Source organism: Phasianus colchicus, chromosome 31 (genome assembly GCF_987193195.1).
Source record: "Phasianus colchicus chromosome 31, bPhaCol1.hap1.1, whole genome shotgun sequence".
Taxonomy (NCBI): Eukaryota; Metazoa; Chordata; class Aves; order Galliformes; family Phasianidae; genus Phasianus; species Phasianus colchicus.
In genome coordinates this window covers 1,123,224-1,141,357 of record NC_143466.1, presented here as the reverse complement: position 1 = coordinate 1,141,357, position 18,134 = coordinate 1,123,224, and the positions used below count along the sequence as shown (strand labels likewise).

The window sequence follows — 18,134 nt, the reverse complement described above, 5'->3', positions numbered from 1 at the left end:
GTTATGAGGTTCTGAGGTCTGGAAAGGCACCGTAGCATTCAGAGCTGTGCTTTGAGATTTGGAAGTTCATTGAGAGGTAGAAGCGGTGCACTGGGTGGGAAAACTGTTCGACTCCTACTTGAAAACAGAGACATATTTTGTTTTCTTGGAGATGATCATTGTGATTTTTCCCCATCTGAACCTGTTTGTTCGTCTGCCCTTCCAGATGTGAGGTGCAAGGTGGTGTCTTCTGAGCCTCCATGGGGGACTCTGTGCTCAGCTCCTCCCGGTGCAGCATGGAGAGGAATTGGGTGGTGGGACCACGTGTTCCCCAGTGCACATGTCAGTATCAGCATGTGTCCATATTGGAGTGGGTGTCACCGTGTCCCCAGAGATTGCAGATGCTGTACCCAGTGGGGATGGCAGAGGAAAGTGCAGTGGGGACAGTGGGTTAAGTGCAGGCTGCACATGTTGTGGAATGCGTGTAACATCCCATGTGTGACACCCCATTGCAGCCATGTGTCCTGCAGTTGGCATCTCACAGGGGACAGCCAGCAATGTTGTATGAACCAGTCCCCGTGTGCCACCCCATGCTGGGCCCCATGGTGCCACCACATGGGGAAGAGAATTGTCAGATGAGGAGGTGACATCATGCCATTGTGTCTCCAAGGGGAAGTGAGAGTGGATCTCCAGCCACTCCCCGTCCCCACTGCAGTCTCGCTGTCCCCAAGCTGCTCCGGCCTCATGGCACCAATGGCGCTGGCCCTCATCCTGGGTGAGTGACAATGGGGACGTGGTGCCACAGGGGTTGATGGCCCTGTGTGGGACCAGGACCGTGTCCCTTGCAGGTTGGTGGCTGGTGGCAGCGAGCAGGGCCCAGCATCGTGAGTATGGGGACCAGGGGAAAATGTGGAGAGAGGGGGGGGAGCATGGACAGGAGGCCAGCAGAGGGGAAGGTGTGCAGGGACAAGGCTCACTGCTGTTCCTTTTCCAAGTGCCCAGACCCTCCCTGTCGCTGCACCCCAGCCAGGGGATAGAAGTGGGGAGCAATGTCACACTAAGGTGCCACCTGCCCCGTCCAGCTGCCTGGGTCTCGCTGCACCAGGAGGGAGTTTGGACGTTGTCCAGGTACATTGACAAGGAGCAGGACATGGCAGAGTTCTCCTTCCCTAGCATAATGAGGAAACACGCAGGTACATATTGGTGCCAGTACGAGGTGTAGGTTATGAGGACATATCAGCGAGGAGTGACCCTGTGGAGCTGGTGCTGACAGGTGAGGTCACTGGGGACAGCAGATGGCACTGGGCACTCCCAACAGGACCATTTCCTATTGCTGTCCACTCCCCTTATGCAGATCACAGCTTTCCCCCACCCAACATCTCCCTTCACCCCGAGGAACGTGTGGGGACAGGGACCAATGTCACCATCCGCTGCTGGAACAAGGACTATGGGGCCACCTTCCTCCTGCACAAGGATGGGTGCTCAGCCGCGGTGCAATGTCAGGACCCTGATGATGCTGGCACGGCCTCCTTCACCTTCTTTGGGGTGGCCCTGGCAGACTCCGGCACCTACAGGTGCTCCTTCCACCCCTGGCATTCCCCCTTTCTGTCCTCACCCCTTGGGGACAGTGTGACATTGGAGGTGACACCCACACCTGCACCCCCAGGTAGGTACCAGCCCCCATTTGGGTGCCTCCAGTGTCACCCATGGGTGGCAGTGTCATCACATCCCTTCCCCATGGCGGTGATGCTGGGGATGAAGACATCCAAATAACTCCTGCGCCCCGCAGGTGCTGAGTTGGTGTCCCATGGGAACCTGGTGGTGGCAGAGCTGAGGGGCTGTGCTGCTGCCCTCGTTTTTGCCCTTGGCATCTTCTTTGTCATCATCAGATGCCCGCAGCCTCTGGATACGGAGAGATGAGAGTCTGGGTGGGGAAGGGATTTAATGGTTTTGATCTCCTGCAGATCTCTGTAGATCTCCCCAGTTGTCCTCTTGCTCCCCTTCCATTCTTCTGTAGAGTGCACCAGGTGTACCTTTTGATCCACTATTGGTTTCCTATCGATTCCCCCAAGTGTTCCCTGACCCCATCCCATCTCCTACAAATCCCCCCATGTATCCCCTGCCTCGCCTTCCAGCCCCTATCAATTATCTTATCCACCCCTCCCCTACAGATCACCTCCAGAGCCCCCTGACTCCCATTCAGCCCAACGTACATCTCCTATAGATTCCCTCATAAACCATCACTGTTCTTTCTCTCTTCCTTGACTGTCTTATTAAACTGTTTTTTCTCTCAGCCTCTGAGTTCCAGATTATTTTTCCTCTGCTTCTCTCCCCTATCCCACTGGAAACAGTCAGTGAATGATGAGAAAGGCTTTTCTACACTTTGAGAAGAGCCTTTCTCATCACTTGACTGCAACTCTCAAGCGTGAGAAGACAAGATCCTCTGGAGAAAGACATTCCCTCACTCTGCATTCTCTGTCTCTGCTTCTGCTCTCTGGTGAAGGCTTTGGGGAAAAGCACTGTGAGTCGGGCAGGGCAGCGCAGGGTGCACGGCAGTAAGAACTGTGCATCAGCCCTGAAGGCACCCAAGGGGGGATTTATTTTGGCATAGGATTAGAAACCATGAGTCTGCCTGAAAGGTGACAGGGGAACGGCCCTGGCACGGTGTGGGTGCTGGGGAGGACATTTACAGTTTGGGGTAACAGGGGTCACTGTCACACTGCACTGCCAGGAGGGGCTGGGCAGGAAAGTGAGGAGTGGGACTTTGTGGAAGGAGGGAATATCTGAACCGGTTTTCTTTCTCTTGGTGATGGGATCTGTGTGAGTCACTACTGCTGTCTTTGTGATGGTTCAACGTTTGTGTTGTAAAAGTGTTCCTTGTGGAATCCCATTCCCTGCTTGAAATACTCTGTGTTGCTGGGGACGTTGGTTACGACTCTTACCCAGGGAATTTGGTGCCCTGGGGAAGCGGGTGGGCTCCATTACTCAGCATCACACAAGGGATTTTCAACCAGTCCTGAAGAGCAGCCGGGATAAACAGCTGTGATGGGACAAAGGGTGTCAAGAGAAAAACTGAAAAGACCCCTCTGGCTCAGTGGAGAGATGTCATTGGTGAGCCTGGGGGAACACTGACTAAGAATCCAGGAACATAAATGATGTAACAGGACCAGATGTTATAACTGAGTTTTGTAATGGTGAGACCGAGTGCTGGGTGTCTGTGGGAATGTATTGTTTGAGTCGTGGGCTTTGGAGGGAGTGGGATGAACTGGTTTGATGGTGTGTGGGAGTGTAATTGAGGGTACAAATAGTGGAACTGTGAGGGAAAAAAAGGCAGAAGGGTTGAGGGAAATCAGTGAGATTGAGATATCAGAGCTTATGTTCTGTGCCGGCATGAGAACAACCCCCTGCATCCCCCGTTCCCGGGGCTCATAAGCAGAACTCTCAGAGAAGCAGAGACAGATCCGCAGCCAGAGAGTTCACTGAGCAGTGCTGCACAGAGCCAAGGATGGCTCCGTTTCTCAGTTTCTTGCTCTGTGCTGCCTGTATGGCATCAGGTGAGCTCTGAGGAGCTTCCTGGGGGGGAGAAGCCACTGCTGGAGGTGATGAGCGGTGAGCAGTTGCATCGTGCATCACTGGTTTCTATCTATTCAGATCTCTATAGTTAAAATCACCGTTATTTCTCACTTCCCTTTTTGTCTTCTCGGTGTGTTTCTGGCTTTATTTGTGGTGAAGACCCCATTCAGAAACAGCCCTGAGGCAGGATGGCTGTGGGCAGCACGGGGTGTGGGAGGACCCGGGCAGTGTCCCTCACCATTGTCCCCAACACGAGCAAGATACGAGCCCTGCCGTGGCACCAATCAGCCCAGCGGGCACAAAGGGATGCTGGGGAGAAGCTCTGGGACTGCAGCACTGCCAGACTTTGCAGCTTTGGCATGGGCACACTCACAGAATGGGGACACTTACAACCATTTGGCTGAACTACGCTGCCATCCACAGCGCTGATCCCTTCCTCTGCCCGTCTCTCTCTTTCTCTTCCCTGCACTCCATCTCCTTCTCTTCCCTTTCCTCTCCTGAAGCTGTTCAGCAGTGCAAGGCTTCTTTCCATTTCTCCTCGTCGCATCGCTCAGCCGCACAGAGAGATGTAACAGTCAGAGTGCCAATGCCTCCATAGCAATCACAGTGCAGAGATTCTCATTCAGATTGCTGATTGCATTTGGACCCTCAGTGCCGGTTTCACCTTCATGAGTTCTCGAGGGAAACTCCAACTCTGCACTGAGTCACGGTCATTCATCTCAGTGCACCTGTGGTCCCAGAGCCCATCGCTGCTGCTGCAGAAAGCAGCAGAGAAGGCACCAGACGTCTCTGCTTCATCTCTGTCCCAGTTTGGAAGGCGCCCATTCTCATCCAGTCACGAACTGATGTTCTCGCTGCTCCTACCTTTGTTGTTCATCCATTTCAAAACCCCTCTCTGTTGTCCCACTCAGCATCGTGCAGCTTCACCCCTCACTGAGCTTTGCCCACACAAACTCTGCACGGTGAGCACAGAGTGTGGTACCCAAAGCACGTGGTGACAGCTGGCTGGACGTGTTGGAGAGCACAAGTGACATCCCATGGGAGAAACCCATTTGGAGCTACATGTCCTGCAATTGGCATCCATGGGCGACACCAAGCAAGGCCATGTGGTGGTGGAAGATCTTTGAGGACCCTGTGTGACATCCCAGGGTCGACTGCTTGTGTGCGGCACCCCGGTGGAACCTTCTGTGCTGCTATGTGTGTGCCACCCCATCAGGTTCAAAACATTGCCACTCCCTGGGGACTGAATTTGACACGTGAGGAGGTGACAAATCACAACGTCCAGATTCAAAAGGGGAACTGAGAGCTGCTTTCTCTCACCACTCCCTGTCCTCACTGCAGTCTTGCTGTCCCAGAGCTGCTCCTGCCTCATGGCATCAATGGTGCTGGCCCTCATCCTGGGTGAGTGACAGTGGGGATGTGGTGCCACGGGGGTTGGAGGCCCTGTGTGGAACCAGGACCGTGTCCCTTGCAGGTTGGTGGCTGGTGGCAATTAGCAGAGCACGGCATTGTGAGTATGGGGACAGAGGAAGAATGGGGAGAGTGGGAGGGGCGTGTGGTCAGGGTGCCATCAGAGGGACACAGGAGGGTGTGCAGGGCCAAGGCTGACTCCTGTCCCCTGTCCTAGTGCCCAGACCCTCCCTGTCACTGCACCCCAGCCAGGGGGTGTCCCTGGGGGACAATGTCACCCTGCGCTGCCACTTGAGCCGGCTGGCTGCCTGGGTCTGGCTGTACCAGGATGGAGGTAGGACACACAACAAGTACCAGGACAAGGAGCAGGATGCGGTCGAGTTCTCCTTTGTTAGCACGAGTTGGGAGCATGCAGGGGCGTATCGGTGCCAGTACCATGTGTCTGAGCCACTGGGGACATCAGAAAAGAGCGATCCCGTGGAGCTGGTGCTGACAGGTGAGGGCACTGGGAATAATGGTGGGCCTTGGGCTGTACCCACAGGGTGGTGTCCCACCTCTCTGCCCTCCCTGCACACAGATCGCAGGTACCCCCCACCTGGCATTTCTCTGAGCTTTGAGGGACACGTGATGACAGCCATCAATATCAGTATCCACGTGGGGAGGGGGTCCAATGTCACCATCCAGTGCTGGAACTGGGATTATGGATCCTCCTTCCTCCTGCACAAGGGTGGGCACTCAGCCCCTGTCCAGCGCCAGGACCCCAGTGGTGGAGGAATGGCCACCTTCACCCTCTTTGGGGTGTCCCCAGCTGACACCGGCACCTACAGCTGCTCCTACCGCCCCTGGGGTCACCCCTTTGTGTCCTCACCCCTCGGGGACAGCGTGACACTTGAGGTGACATCCCCACCTACACGTCCAGGTAGGTCTGAGTCTCCCATGTCTATGTCCCTCGTATCACCCATGGGTGGCAGTGTCACCTCATCCCGTCCCCAGGGTGGTGGCTTCTGGGGATGGCATCACCCAAACACCCGGACTGCACAGGTGCCAATGGGGAATCCCGTGGGAGCCTGGTTGTGGCAGTGGCAGGGGGCTGTGCCACTGCCCTCGCCTTCGGCCTCATCCTCATCACCTTCTTCCTCCTGCCTGCCCGCAGACGCCAGATACAGAGAACTGCCAGCTCTGGTGAGGAAGGGGTTAAATGGTTTCATCTCCCAGAGATGCCGCAAGCACTCACTGCTGCACACTGCAACCCCAGTCCATGCCCTGGAGTTCCCATTTCCCTGTCCATCCTGTATAAATCCCCCTCCATGTCCCTCTGGGATCCCTCTGAGTTCCTCCATAACCGCGACCCTCCCCCTTTCCTCTTTTTGATGCAGGTGAACCCCTCAAGAGTTCCAAGGCCAAGGAGCTCCAGGTAAGAGTCTGTGTGTGATGACCTTAAATTCCAAACTGCTCCCTAAGCTCTCCCCCTCCCAGCAGACCATAAGAGGAACCCAAAACCCATGGTGAACCCAGAGGACCTCCAGCACTGTATGGCTTACCATAACCTTATCTGCACTCCCCAAACCCAACCCATGCACAACCCAAATCCACACTGTGGACAGTCCCCTCATCCTTCATCTCAGCCCCCATGTTCCCTGAGGACATCCACACCCCAAGCTCAACACAAACTCCATGAACATCACAGAACATGAACCCAAAACACCACTCATCTGGACCCTTAGTGTCTGACCCATGGCGCTGACAATCTCAGCCAACTGTCGAATCTCCAAACCCTAAATGTCCACTGAATACCCCATGGGCAACCACAAACACCTACGTCATACCCATAGGAACACCACATCTAAGCCTCTGCACACCCCTAAACCCTTAACCATCCCCCAGATCCCATGGGCACCCTCAAGCCAAGTAGTGGGAAGCCCTAAAAACACTTGTAGCATCCCTCAGAGTCTGACCCATGCAGACCCCGAATCTCAGGCAGCCCAGAACCACAAGCGCACTCTCTTGGCTATTACCCTACATACTGAGACCATTGGTCCCCCCACAAGCACTTTGGGGAACACCATGGTATCACCCCACCATTTCCCTGTGTCTCCAGGTGCCACCAGAAGACAACGAAGGGCTGACCTACATTGAGCTGCAAGCTGTGATCCCCAGCTTCTGCCGCCCTGGGGCCAGCACGGTGCCCCAGCCCCCTGTTATCTATGCTGAGGTGGGCTCTGAAAGACCCCAATGATGTCCCCCACGTGGGTTGCCTCCTTTTCGGAGTGCAAGAATGGAAACAGACACCAAGTTCCCGCTTGGGTCTCATTGATGCCCTCTGCTCCTGCAGTCCCACAAATCTCCCCAAATTTAACGTCCCCCAAATCCCCACCAGTGTGCACCAAATTGTCCCTAATCCCACTTCATCCCTGAACAGTCATCACTACCATCACAATCCGTCCTTATCACCTGGATTCCTTTACACCCCTGGACACCTCCAAAGCCTCCCCATACACACCCAAACTTCATCCAACACTCTTGTAGGACCCCCACAGCTCTGCACCAAACTCCACCAGCAGCCTTGAGGGATCCCTGGCTTGGTCCCAAGTCACCACAAAAGGCCCCATAACACTGCAGTGGTGTGTAACAACAGGCGTGCATGAGCCCACGAGTGCAATTCAAGGAGTGTTCTCACACTGCTGTCACTGTCAGCACTGCTGAAACGCACCGCCTCACTGTGCTCACATCCGCCCCCTGGTCTCCATCAGAGCTCACAAGCGTCGATGAATGTCAGTGGGGCCATTATTTCTGCATGGGGGAATTCAGCTCTGTCCCATATCCGTGTCAGATGCCGTTGTGCCAATGTGTCCCCTCTGCTGCCGTCTGTCACGTGGCAACAAAAGGGGATGGGACACTGGTGGGAAGGTTCCACCTCTGCTGCTGTCCCACTGACATTCCCATCCGATGTTGTGGGCCAAAGTAATAAACCTGCAGGTTTTACTTTCAGAATAGCCCTCATGAAGTATATGGTGTAGTTCAACTCTTACTAACTGAACTTTTTGATATCGTTCATTCAAACTAAAAAAGAGAGAAACAAATCCATAAAACGTGTGAGAGCTTGTCCTTGTTTTTGTGAAAGAAACGCATCAGTCTGGTTCAGTGGAAGCAGCTGCCGTTCTTAGTGAGCTCTCAGGTGTCTGTCAGGGAGTTCTGAGGGCATTTCCCTCCTCCTGTGCTCCGTCCTTGGCAATAGTTTGTCACAGATGTCCGTACCCCAAAGGGCCGTGCCATGGATGAGGCAGATGTGGAGCCATGGCTGTTTCTCTCTGCTCACAGGGGGCTCATGGAGTCTGGGAGAGACACACGGCCACAGTTCTGAGCTGAATGCCTGGCTGCAGCACTGTGCATTCCAGCTGAAAATTCACAGCTCCTGTGTTTACGGATGATTTTCTCAGCACTTTTGAGCCCTGTTCCCCAATCCCTGCACACAGCTGCTTATTTCCACTGCTCACAGTTCTGAGCACCAACCCATAACCAGCCCTGTGGGACTGGAGTTCATCTCCTTGTCCCCAAAGGAACTCCTCATTCCTGAGGGGGCCCTCCAACCTTCCAGTCCTGCCCAAAATACACCCACCATTCCTCTGGAAACCAAAACTCTTTGCAATCCAAGCCAAAATCGAGCCACCAGTCCCGTGGGACCTCAGATCTGTCCCCAGCCACCCCAAGGCCAGCAGGATCCACGTATCTGACCACACATGTGCACACCCATATGTGAGCCTCCACATGTGTGCCACTGCTTCTGCTCATGTATCCGACATGTGTGGCACAGTCACACAGGCACAGCAGTCTGGCCGTCTCCAAGCTGCTCCTGCCTCATGGCACCAATGGTGCTGGTCCTCATCCTGGGTGAGTGACAATGGGGACGTGGTGCCACGGGGGTTGGTGGCCCTGTGTGGGACCAGGACCGTGTCCCTTGCAGGTTGGTGGCTGGTGGCAGGAAGCAGGGCACAGCTGTGTGAGTATGGGGATAAGAGGAGAATGGGGAGAGAGGGAGGGGAGCGTGGTCAGGGGGCCATGAGAGGGGCAGAGGAGGGTGTGCAGGGACAAGGCTGACTGCTGTCCCCTGTCCTAGTGCCCAGACCCTCCCTGTCGCTGCACCCCAGCCTGGGGGTGTCCCTGGGGGACAATGTCACCTTGCGGTGCCACCTGCCCCAGCCGGCTGCATGAGTTAAGCTCTACAAGGAAGGATATTCGGGATTTAGAAAGCAAGCACACATGGACATGGTACAGGACATGGCTGAGTTTCCCTTCATTAGTGTAAAGAAGAAAGATGCAGTGGGATATCAGTGCCAGTACTGGGTGCTGGAGCCACCAGAGACATCGGAGAAGAGTGAACCCGTGGAGCTGGTGGTGACAGGTGAGGGCACTGGGGAAAGCAGATGGCCTTGGGCTGATCCCTCAGAGCTGTGTTCCATCCCTGTCTCCTCTCTGCACTCAGATCCCAGCTATCCCCCAGCCAAAATTTCCCTGATCCCCAAGGAATGTGTGGAGACGGGACCAATGTCACCATCCAGTGCGTCAACCAGGAGTTTGGGGGCATCATCTTCCTGCACAAGGATGGGCACTCAGCCCCTCTCCAGCACCAAAAACCCTATGATCAGGGCACAGCCACCTTCACCCTCTTTGGGGTGACCGTAGCTGACTCTGGCACCTATAGGTGCTCCTGCCGCATTGGTGGCTTCTACCTTCTTTCCTCACCCCTTGGGGACAGCGTGACACTGGAGGTGACACCCGCACTTGCACTCCCAGGTAGGTTTGAGGTCCCATTTCGGTGTCCCTGGTGCCACTCCTTTCTGGCAGAATCTCTGCATCCTATCCCCATGGAGGTGATGTCCGGGGATGGGGACATGCACACTGCTGGACCCCACAGGTGATGAGAGGAGGTCCCATGGGAACCTGGTGGTGGCAGTGGTGAGGGGCTGTGCTGCTGCCCTTGTCTTTGGCCTTGGCCTCTACTTTGTCCTTGATGCCTGCAGCCTCTGGATACGAAGAGATGACAGCCCTGGTGGGGAAGACTGCTGAATCACTTTGATACTCGATAGAGCAGCTTTAGATCGCACCCAAGTATGCTCTGTTTCCTCTTGCACAGTTCTTATACCCCCCAGTCTCCCTCCCATACCTTTCAATACCTATACCTCCCTCCAGCTGTGTCCTTCCTCATCTTCCATCCCCTATAGGTGGATCAATCCCCTTAACTTTCCCCTACCTCCACTTCCATGCACTACTGATCCCCCCTGTACTCTTTGGCACCCTCCATAACCCCCATCCCTCTCCCCTCCACATTTTGATACGGATGCCCCCTCATCCAGGATGTCTGAAGCCATTCACTTCCAGGACAATGTCTGAGACATCGAATCCATAAACTGAACTTGCCCCCTGGGAACTCCTCCAAACCCCACTCTGAACTCCAAATCCTGTCCCTATGGACCCCGAGAGACTCTCAGCCTCATACGGCTTTCTTTGTCCCATGTGCCTCCCCAAATCCAGCCCATCGGAAACCAAATTCTATATTGCAGGAACTCTAGATGTAATCCACCAGCCTCTCCGGTCTTCTTCCAGCCCTATACAAACCCAGACACTATAGGCACCCCCAGATCTGAGCAAATACCACCCATGTAGTCCGCAGTGAGCTAAAAGTCCCAGAGAATCACCAAACTTACTGAACAGCCCCAGATCCCAATGGCACTCCAAGCCATAGAGAAACCCCCAAATGCCATGCATAGGAATGCCAGTATCTCACCTACGGAGTCCTCAAATTTAAGCCTCCCCATATCTCTTAGCCCTAAACACTTATCAGAACTCTTATCAGGCACCCTCAATCCATAGTGAGACACCCCAAACACATGCTTGAATTCCCAAAACTAAGCGATTCCAGACTCCCAAGCCCAGCCCCACTGTTAACCAGTCTTAGCCACCAGAATCCCAAATACCCCCAGCCTAACATCCCCAAATCCTTACCAGTGTACTCCACGCCCCTCACGATGACACCAAATCCTCAACTCTAAATGCTCAATTCTAAACCCCAAAGCCTACCTTCTACTCCTCAGATCTGTGAACACACACTGGGACTGCAAATCCTTTCGAAGTTGGAGCATTGGTCAAAGAGTGGTGGGCAGCTGTGTTGAGCACCACTAATTCTGTAAGCATAAAAATGTTATTACTATTACTGTTATTTCTCTCTCCTTTTTGGTCCGAGTAAATAGTTTTTGTCTCAACCAGCGAATTTTGTCTTTCTTTATCTGAATCTCTTGGCAAGCCACAAAGAGAAAGGTCAGTGCTGGAAGGGCTGTTTGTTGCTGAGCAGCTGTCAGGCGACAGCATCACAATCCTCCTGGTGGCCAACGTGGGGCCCGAAGGGTGGAGATCCCGACAGCTGTGAGCAGAGCGTGTTCCAACACAACTGCTCTCAGCGGTACAGCAGCCTCAGAGCTGCTGCTCACAGCGCTCAGCTGTTCCTTCACTCGGTGCCATCCATCACAGCTCTCAGGGCTGTTCCCTTCACTGCGCTGGCGCTGCTTCTCGCCTCTGAGGGCTGCCCTGCAATTCTGGATGCTTCTGCCCGTTTGTCTGCAGCGTGTGCTCGTGTGACAGCGGCCATGGATGCCATGTGCTCCTTGTGCTCAGCAGTGCCATCACTCTGGCACTGCAGGACCCTCACCGCGGGAACTCCTCACACGGGCACTCTCTGCTCCACAGAATTACCAGCAAACAACAAAACACATTTGCTGACATTTTCGGTGTGCTTGCTACCTCTCCAACACTTGCCATAACAAGGCTCTTGCCAGAACAACAGAGGCTGCAAAGCACCAGATGCTGTGAGATAACCGCACAGCCTTTGTGTGTCCACCAATCGCACTGCTTCTCCGCAAGAACATTTCTGGCACAAACACATTTCTGAGAAATGTTGTCACTGTGAACTCACTTCTATGCAACCTTGTGATGCAGCAGCTGCCAACCAACAGACAGGAAGGGATGCCCAGAGAAGCTGCATTTTGTGCTGTCTCCTTTTTGCCAGTTGGAGACTTCAGCCATTGGATGAGCACTCCCATCCCCCCTTCTGCTCCTGCACTGCAACTCCTCAAAATGGACCATGATTGTTTTTCTCCCTCCATCTCCCACTCTTACATTCTTTCTGTCCTACTCTCCATTTTCTCTCTTTTCTTTCTTATTCTCTCTCTTGCTCATTTTCCTCCCTGTCATCTTTTACTCTTCTTCTGCAGCAGCCAGAACCTACATTTCCCTGGAAGTTGCAGATCAAGCAATAACACCAATGTCCAAGGATCCCTGATCCGTATCACTCAATAATTGTTCCTAGGAAGTCCCCTAATTTTGTTGCAGGGCAGCTGATTGGTTGCTGCTGGAAAGTTCAATAAATGCTCTTCTGTTGCTCCTCTGAGTCACTGTCTGACTCTGTTGCCCTGCAGACCCCAGGAAAGCACGGACTGCACTCTTGGAGAACTGTGCAGAGAGTCTGGCATGCCTTGAGAGACAGCGTGACAGGGCACACACCTTTTGGGGACAGTGTGTGACACCCCAGAGTTGACAGTGTGTGTGGGGCACCTCAAGAGGCACAGTGTGCAGTGAACACTTATCCACTTGTCCCACTACAAAAGGACACCACAGCATCACCACTGCTAAGGGCTCACATTGCCACATCAGGAGGTGACATCACATCATCCTGTGCCCTGGGGGAAACTGAAAGTAACTCTCTGGCCACTCCCTGTCTCTGCTGCAGTCTTACGGTCCCCAAGCTGCTCCTGCCTCATTGCACCAATGGTGCTGGTCCTCATCCTGGGTGAGTGACAATGGGGACGTGGTGCCACGGGGGTTGGTGGCCCAGTGTGGGACCAGGACCGTGTTCCTTGCAGGTTGGTGGCTGGTGGCAGGAAGCAGAGCACAGGAATGTGAATATGGGGACAGGGGGAGAACGGGGCCAGAGGGAGGGGAGCGTGGTCAGAGGACCATGAGAGGGGCAAAGGAAGGTGTGCAGGGACAAGGCTGACTGCTGTCCCCTGTCCTAGTGCCCAGACCCTCCCTGTCGCTGCACCCCAGCCAGGGGGTGTCCCTGGGGGACAATGTCACCCTGCGGTGCCACCTGCCCCAGCCGGCTGCACGAGTTGAGCTCTACAAGGAAGGATATTCGGGATTTAAAAAGCAAGCACACATGGACATGGTACAGGACATGGCTGAGTTCCCCTTGATTAGTGTAAAGAAAGAAGATGGAGTGAGATATCAGTGCCAGTACTGGGTGCTGGAGCCACCAGAGACATCGGAGAAGAGTGAACCCATGGAGCTGGTGGTGACAGGTGAGGGCACTGGGGAAAGCAGATGGCCTTGGGCTGTTCCCTCAGAGCTGTGTTCCATCCCTGTCTCCTCTCTGCACTCAGATCCTAAGTATCCCCCAGCCAACATTTCCCTGATCCCCAAGGAACGTGTGGAGACGGGGACCAATGTCACCATCCAGTGCAGCAACAAGGAGTATGGGGGCACCATCTTCCTGCACAAGGATGGGCACTCAGCCCCTCTCCAGCACCAAAAACCCAACGGTGAGGGCACAGCCACCTTCACCCTCTTTGGGGTGACTGTAGCTGACTCTGGCACCTATAGGTGCTCCTACCGCGCTGGGGGCTCTTACCGTCTGTCCTCATGCCTCGGAGATAATGTGACCCTGGAAGTGATTGCCAGATCTGCACATCCAGGTAGGTCTGAGGCCCTCATTCGGTGCTCCACTTCTCAGCTGTGGGTGACCCTGTCTCTGCATCCCACCTCCATTGAGAAAGGAGCTGGGTACAGGGACAGCTCAAACACTTTGACACCACAGGTGACAATGGGGGTCCCAGCTTGAACCTGGTGGCAGTGGTGGCAAGGAGTTGTGCTGCTGTGATTGTCATCATCCTCATCCTCATAGTCTCATTCCTCCTTGCTGCCCAGAGAAGACGAATACAGAGAGATGAGAGCTCTGGTGGGGAGGGGTTAAATGGCTTTGATCCCCCATAAATCCACTATAAATCCCCACAGGTGTTGATTGGTGCCCCCGTAACACCCCCGCCCCCCCCTCCCCTTCTATTTATGACTCAGGTGCCACCAGAAGTCCCGAGGCCGTGCAGTTCCAGGTCAGTGTCTGGGTCAGGGGACCCCTAACCCCAATCTGCCCCATTACCCCTCCTCCAGACCTCACCTGGGAAACCCAACCCTTCCTGTGGGGACTGCAAAGAACCCCCTGCATTTTATGGCTCCCCATGACATTGTGTGCACCCTCCAATCCAGTCCATGAGGGCCTCCAAATCTCCACCATTGGGATGCCCCAAATCCCAAACTGAAGCCCCCTGGGATGCTCCAAGCCTTAAACACCCTCAAACTACATGGGCAACCCCAAAACATAGCGGGACCCCCAAACACCACCCACAGGAAATCCCAGTGTCACACCCACAGCTTCCCAAAGTCTACAGCACCCCAGACTCCCAACACCCCCCCTCTCGCACAGCCCCCACACATCACACAACGCCACCATCCCCTCAGGCTTGTTGGGATCCCATGCTCACACTGCTGTCCCTGTGTCCCCAGGTGTCCCCCGCTGACAGCCAGGCTCTGACCAACGCCGAGCTGCAAGTTCTGACCCCCAGCACCCACCCCCCCGGCTCTTCTACAACCCCTGACTCCCCCATTATCTACGCCGAGGTGGGCACTGGGGGACCCCGCTGATGCCCCCACCTGTGGACACAAAGACGTGGATGCTGTGTGCACACATCAAGTGTGTGCAGTGCTGGTGTGCTCTGTGTGCTCACCATCACCTGTGAATTGCATCCATGTACCTGTGCGTGTGAACTCGTGGCTGTGGATTAAACGTGTGTGCACCATCCCACGTGCACAACAAGGTGTCCAAACACACGTGTGGAAGACCTCTGTGCCTCTGTGTGTGTCTGTGTGATGCCGTGTGTGTGCACCAACAGCTGGACACAGTGCTGCTCATGTGTGTCCTTAGCATGTGCTCCCTGCGTCTGCACTCCATGTGTGCCTGCACAGCACATGCATGTCATCAACACGTGCCCCCCAGATGTGTCTGCACCACATCTGTCCCACAGCACACACGTGTCCTTATCATGTGCTTCCCATGGTGCATCTCCATCTCTACAACCCAAACCAGCCCCCATCTCCCCAAGGTTTTGGGGCAGGATTTGTGGTGAGGAGAGAAATTGCTTTTTGGTGACCATTTGGAAGAGGACAGAGGGGTTGTGGGGTTTGGCAGCAAAGGGTGAAAGAGGAAGTTTGTGTGTGGGAGGGCTGTGTGTGGGAGCAGCAGTGAGGGGAAGGGCAGGAGAGCTGACTTCCCCCTTTTGGTAATGAAAGGGGAAATGCCGGAGAGTTTGTGAGCTCGATGGAGATGACTGAGTCCAGATGGAAGATTCTGTGGGGCTGGGTGGAGATATTTGGACCACACAGTGACCCGGCAGCTGTTTGAAGGAATTTCAGATTCTATGGAGGTTTGGGGGCTCTATAGAAATGTTGGGCTGGATGTAGTGATTGTGTCTGGATGTAGAGCTAAGTGTCAGATGGAGATTTTGGGGCTGGATGGAGGTTTCAGGGTGAATGGAAATTTTGGGGGATGGTTAAAATTTGGGAGGCGGTATGATGTATTTGGGAGCTGAATTGAGTTATTTTGGGGTGGATGATGATTCTGTGGGCTGAAGGTCTTGGGTTTGATTGAGGTTTTGGAGGGCTGTGTATGGAGGGTTGAGTGGGGTGTAGATATTTGGCCTGGATGAATGATTTGGGGAGCTGTATGGAGATTGGGGTGCTAGATGAGGAATTTGTGGTGAGATGGAGGTTTTGGGCATATGTGGAGATCATTGGGATGAATGGAAGTTTTGGGGCTGAACAGAGATTCTGGGGGTTGATTGGAGGTTTTTTTTTGTGTGGATGGGGATTTTGGTGCAGGATGGAGGTTCCGGGTGTGGAAGAATGACAGAGAGTTGGAGGGATGGATAAGGACTTCTGATCTATTTCCTGAGTCTGAAAAGGAAAAGAGAAATACCAGGAATGATAATCAGATAAATTTATATATCTTTCCAAAGCAAGTGATGAACAAAAGAATTGCTGAGCACCCAAAGACCAATGATAAGAGCAGGACAGAATAGGAGGCAGGGGATTATGAGGGGTCTGTAGGGGATCTAGGGCATCTGTAGGAGATGGAAGAAGAAGAAAAGGACATTATGGGGGATCTTCAGAAGAGGGGAAGATTGGCACAGATTAGGGGGTTTTAGAGGAATGGTTGGCGATATTTTGGAGTGGATTGGAGGGCATTTGGAGGACTGAAGGTGTGTTAAAGGATTTGAGGGGAGAAAGAAGGACTTTGGGGTAGGAGTTGAGCATTTAGAGATTTGGTGTGAGTGGGAAGTGTTTGGGGTGAGTGAGAATTTGGGATTGTTAGATTTGGGGAGATCAACTGATCTGAGATAAGAAGAGGACATCAGGGAGTCCCAAGCAGGGAATTTGAGGTCTGTCCCCTTCCACACACCCCAAAATGAGGCACCTGGGAGGCCCATCAGCACGGTAATTCAGTGCTCACTGTGGTGTAGATAACGGGGGGTTGGTTGGCGGTGGGGGAACTGGGAGGCTGGGAGCACGGGATGGCAGCTGGCATCTCGACGTAAGTCACATCCTCGCTGTCCCTGGGGGGCACCTGGAGGTACAGCCCTTTCTCACCAGGGCTTTTATCTCTCCTTGTCCAGAGGCTGCGGGCATCGAGGACGAAGAAGAGGCCCAGGCTGAAGACCAAGACAGCAGCACAGCCCCTCACCACCGCCACCACCAGGTTCCCATGGGACCGCCCCTGGGCACCTGTGGGGTGCAAGTGTTTGGGTGTTAACATCACAGGGCAGGGATGCAGGGACAGTTCCACCCATGGGTGACACCGGGGGCGTGCAAATGGGGTCTCTGACCAAACTGGGGTTGCAGGTGTGGGTGTCACCTCCAACATCATGCTGTCCCCTAGGGGTGAGGACACAAATGTGTGATCCTTGGGGTTGTAGGATTTTGTACTGGTGCTGGCAGAGGCCAGAGACCCTCCTGAGTGGGTGAAGGTTTCTGTACCCCACCCACAGTATTCCCAGTGGGATTCTGGCACAGGATAGGGTCCGAGCATTCAGCTGTGTGCAGGAGGAATGTGCCACCATGACCCCCATTCCAGCGGTGGGTGGTGACATCAGTCCTCATTGCCACATGTTCCCTGGGCTCAGGGAAATGCTGAGTTGGGGGAAGCTGCGGTTTGCTTGCAGGGAGGAGAAGACACCAGGGCCAGCTGGTGTCCATAGTGCCCTCACCTGTCAGCACCAGCTCCACGGGCTCACTCCTATTTGATGTCCACAGTGGCTCTGACACCTGGTACCGACACTGATATGTCCCTGCATCTTCCAGGTTTGTGACAGCAAAGGAGAACTCAGCTGTATCCTGCTCCTTGTCTTTTTGCTTGTCAGATCTGAGAGTTCCATTCAACCAGAGCTGGACCCAGGCACGCATTCGGGGCAGGTGGCAGCGCAGGGTGACAGTGTCCCCCAGGGACACCTCCTGGCTGGGGTGCAGTGACAGGGAAGGTCTGGGCACTAGGACAGGGGACAGCAGTCAGCCTTGTCCCTGCACACCCTCCTGTGCCCCTCTCATGGCACCCTGAACACACTCCCCTCCCACTCTCCCCATTCTTCCTCTGTCCCCATACTCACAATGCTGTGCTCTGCTTGCTGCCACCAGCCACCAACCTGCAAGGGACACGGTCCTGGTCAGATACCTGGCCACCAACCCCCGTGGCACCACGTCCCCATTGTCACTCACCCAGGATGAGGGCCAGCGCCATTGGTTCCATGAGGCAGAAGCAGCTCTGGGACAGAGAGACTGCAGTGGGGTCAGGAAGTGGCCGGAGAGGCAATCTCATTTCCCCTTGGGGACAGGATGCCATGATGTCACCACCTCGTGACAAATTTCCCCCATTTGTGGTGACAATGCTTTGTCCTCAATTGGCTGACACACACAGGGCATTGCACACAGACCCTGTTTGTGTGTCCCACGCAGGCGATCACCCCTCAAGTGTCACTGACTGTCCCCAAAGTTCTGTCAGCACGTGCCTCGTGTGGTGTCCC

The 18,134-nt window shown here is 54.5% G+C and overlaps 4 protein-coding genes and 2 pseudogenes across 11 annotated transcripts in view; 4 read left to right on the top strand and 2 right to left on the bottom strand.

The window, feature by feature from the left end:
- LOC116241348 (T-cell-interacting, activating receptor on myeloid cells protein 1-like) overlaps positions 1–18,134 on the bottom strand; it is a 79,566-nt gene that overhangs the window by 7,995 nt on the left and 53,437 nt on the right. The gene's annotated exons all lie outside the window — the stretch shown is intronic.
- Positions 616–2,278, top strand: LOC116241296 (T-cell-interacting, activating receptor on myeloid cells protein 1-like; annotated as a pseudogene).
- Positions 4,908–7,331, top strand: LOC116241221 (T-cell-interacting, activating receptor on myeloid cells protein 1-like). Of its 4 annotated transcripts, XM_090127756.1 has the most exons (7): positions 4,908–4,953; positions 5,027–5,062; positions 5,180–5,458; positions 5,540–5,881; positions 6,004–6,144; positions 6,339–6,376; positions 7,061–7,325. In XM_090127756.1, the coding sequence occupies exons 1-7, from the start codon at positions 4,923–4,925 to the stop codon at positions 7,196–7,198; spliced, it is 1,005 nt and encodes a 334-aa protein (XP_089983882.1). In that variant the 5' UTR covers positions 4,908–4,922; the 3' UTR covers positions 7,199–7,325. The 4 variants fall into 4 exon arrangements, with proteins under 4 accessions (XP_089983882.1, XP_089983881.1, XP_089983879.1 ...); XM_090127755.1 differs by having other exon boundaries at positions 5,180–5,881; positions 7,061–7,331; XM_090127753.1 differs by having other exon boundaries at positions 5,180–5,881; positions 6,004–6,376; positions 7,061–7,210.
- On the top strand, positions 8,829–11,219 carry LOC116241816 (T-cell-interacting, activating receptor on myeloid cells protein 1-like; annotated as a pseudogene).
- Positions 12,578–14,913, top strand: LOC116241299 (osteoclast-associated immunoglobulin-like receptor). 4 transcript variants are annotated; one of them, XM_090127807.1, is made up of 5 exons: positions 12,578–12,799; positions 13,026–13,703; positions 13,826–13,966; positions 14,083–14,117; positions 14,569–14,913. In XM_090127807.1, exons 1-5 carry the CDS (start codon positions 12,778–12,780, stop codon positions 14,704–14,706), a joined length of 1,014 nt encoding a protein of 337 aa, XP_089983933.1. In that variant the 5' UTR covers positions 12,578–12,777; the 3' UTR covers positions 14,707–14,913. The 4 variants fall into 4 exon arrangements, with proteins under 4 accessions (XP_089983933.1, XP_089983934.1, XP_089983935.1 ...); XM_090127808.1 differs by having other exon boundaries at positions 13,026–13,310; positions 13,392–13,703; positions 14,083–14,661; XM_090127810.1 differs by having other exon boundaries at positions 12,720–12,908.
- LOC149914127 (T-cell-interacting, activating receptor on myeloid cells protein 1-like) lies at positions 16,043–18,001 on the bottom strand. Its single transcript, XM_090127904.1, has 4 exons — positions 17,830–18,001; positions 17,721–17,756; positions 17,325–17,603; positions 16,043–16,842 (listed from the first exon to the last, which is right to left on the bottom strand). Exons 1-4 carry the CDS (start codon positions 17,951–17,953, stop codon positions 16,547–16,549), a joined length of 735 nt encoding a protein of 244 aa, XP_089984030.1. The 5' UTR covers positions 17,954–18,001; the 3' UTR covers positions 16,043–16,546.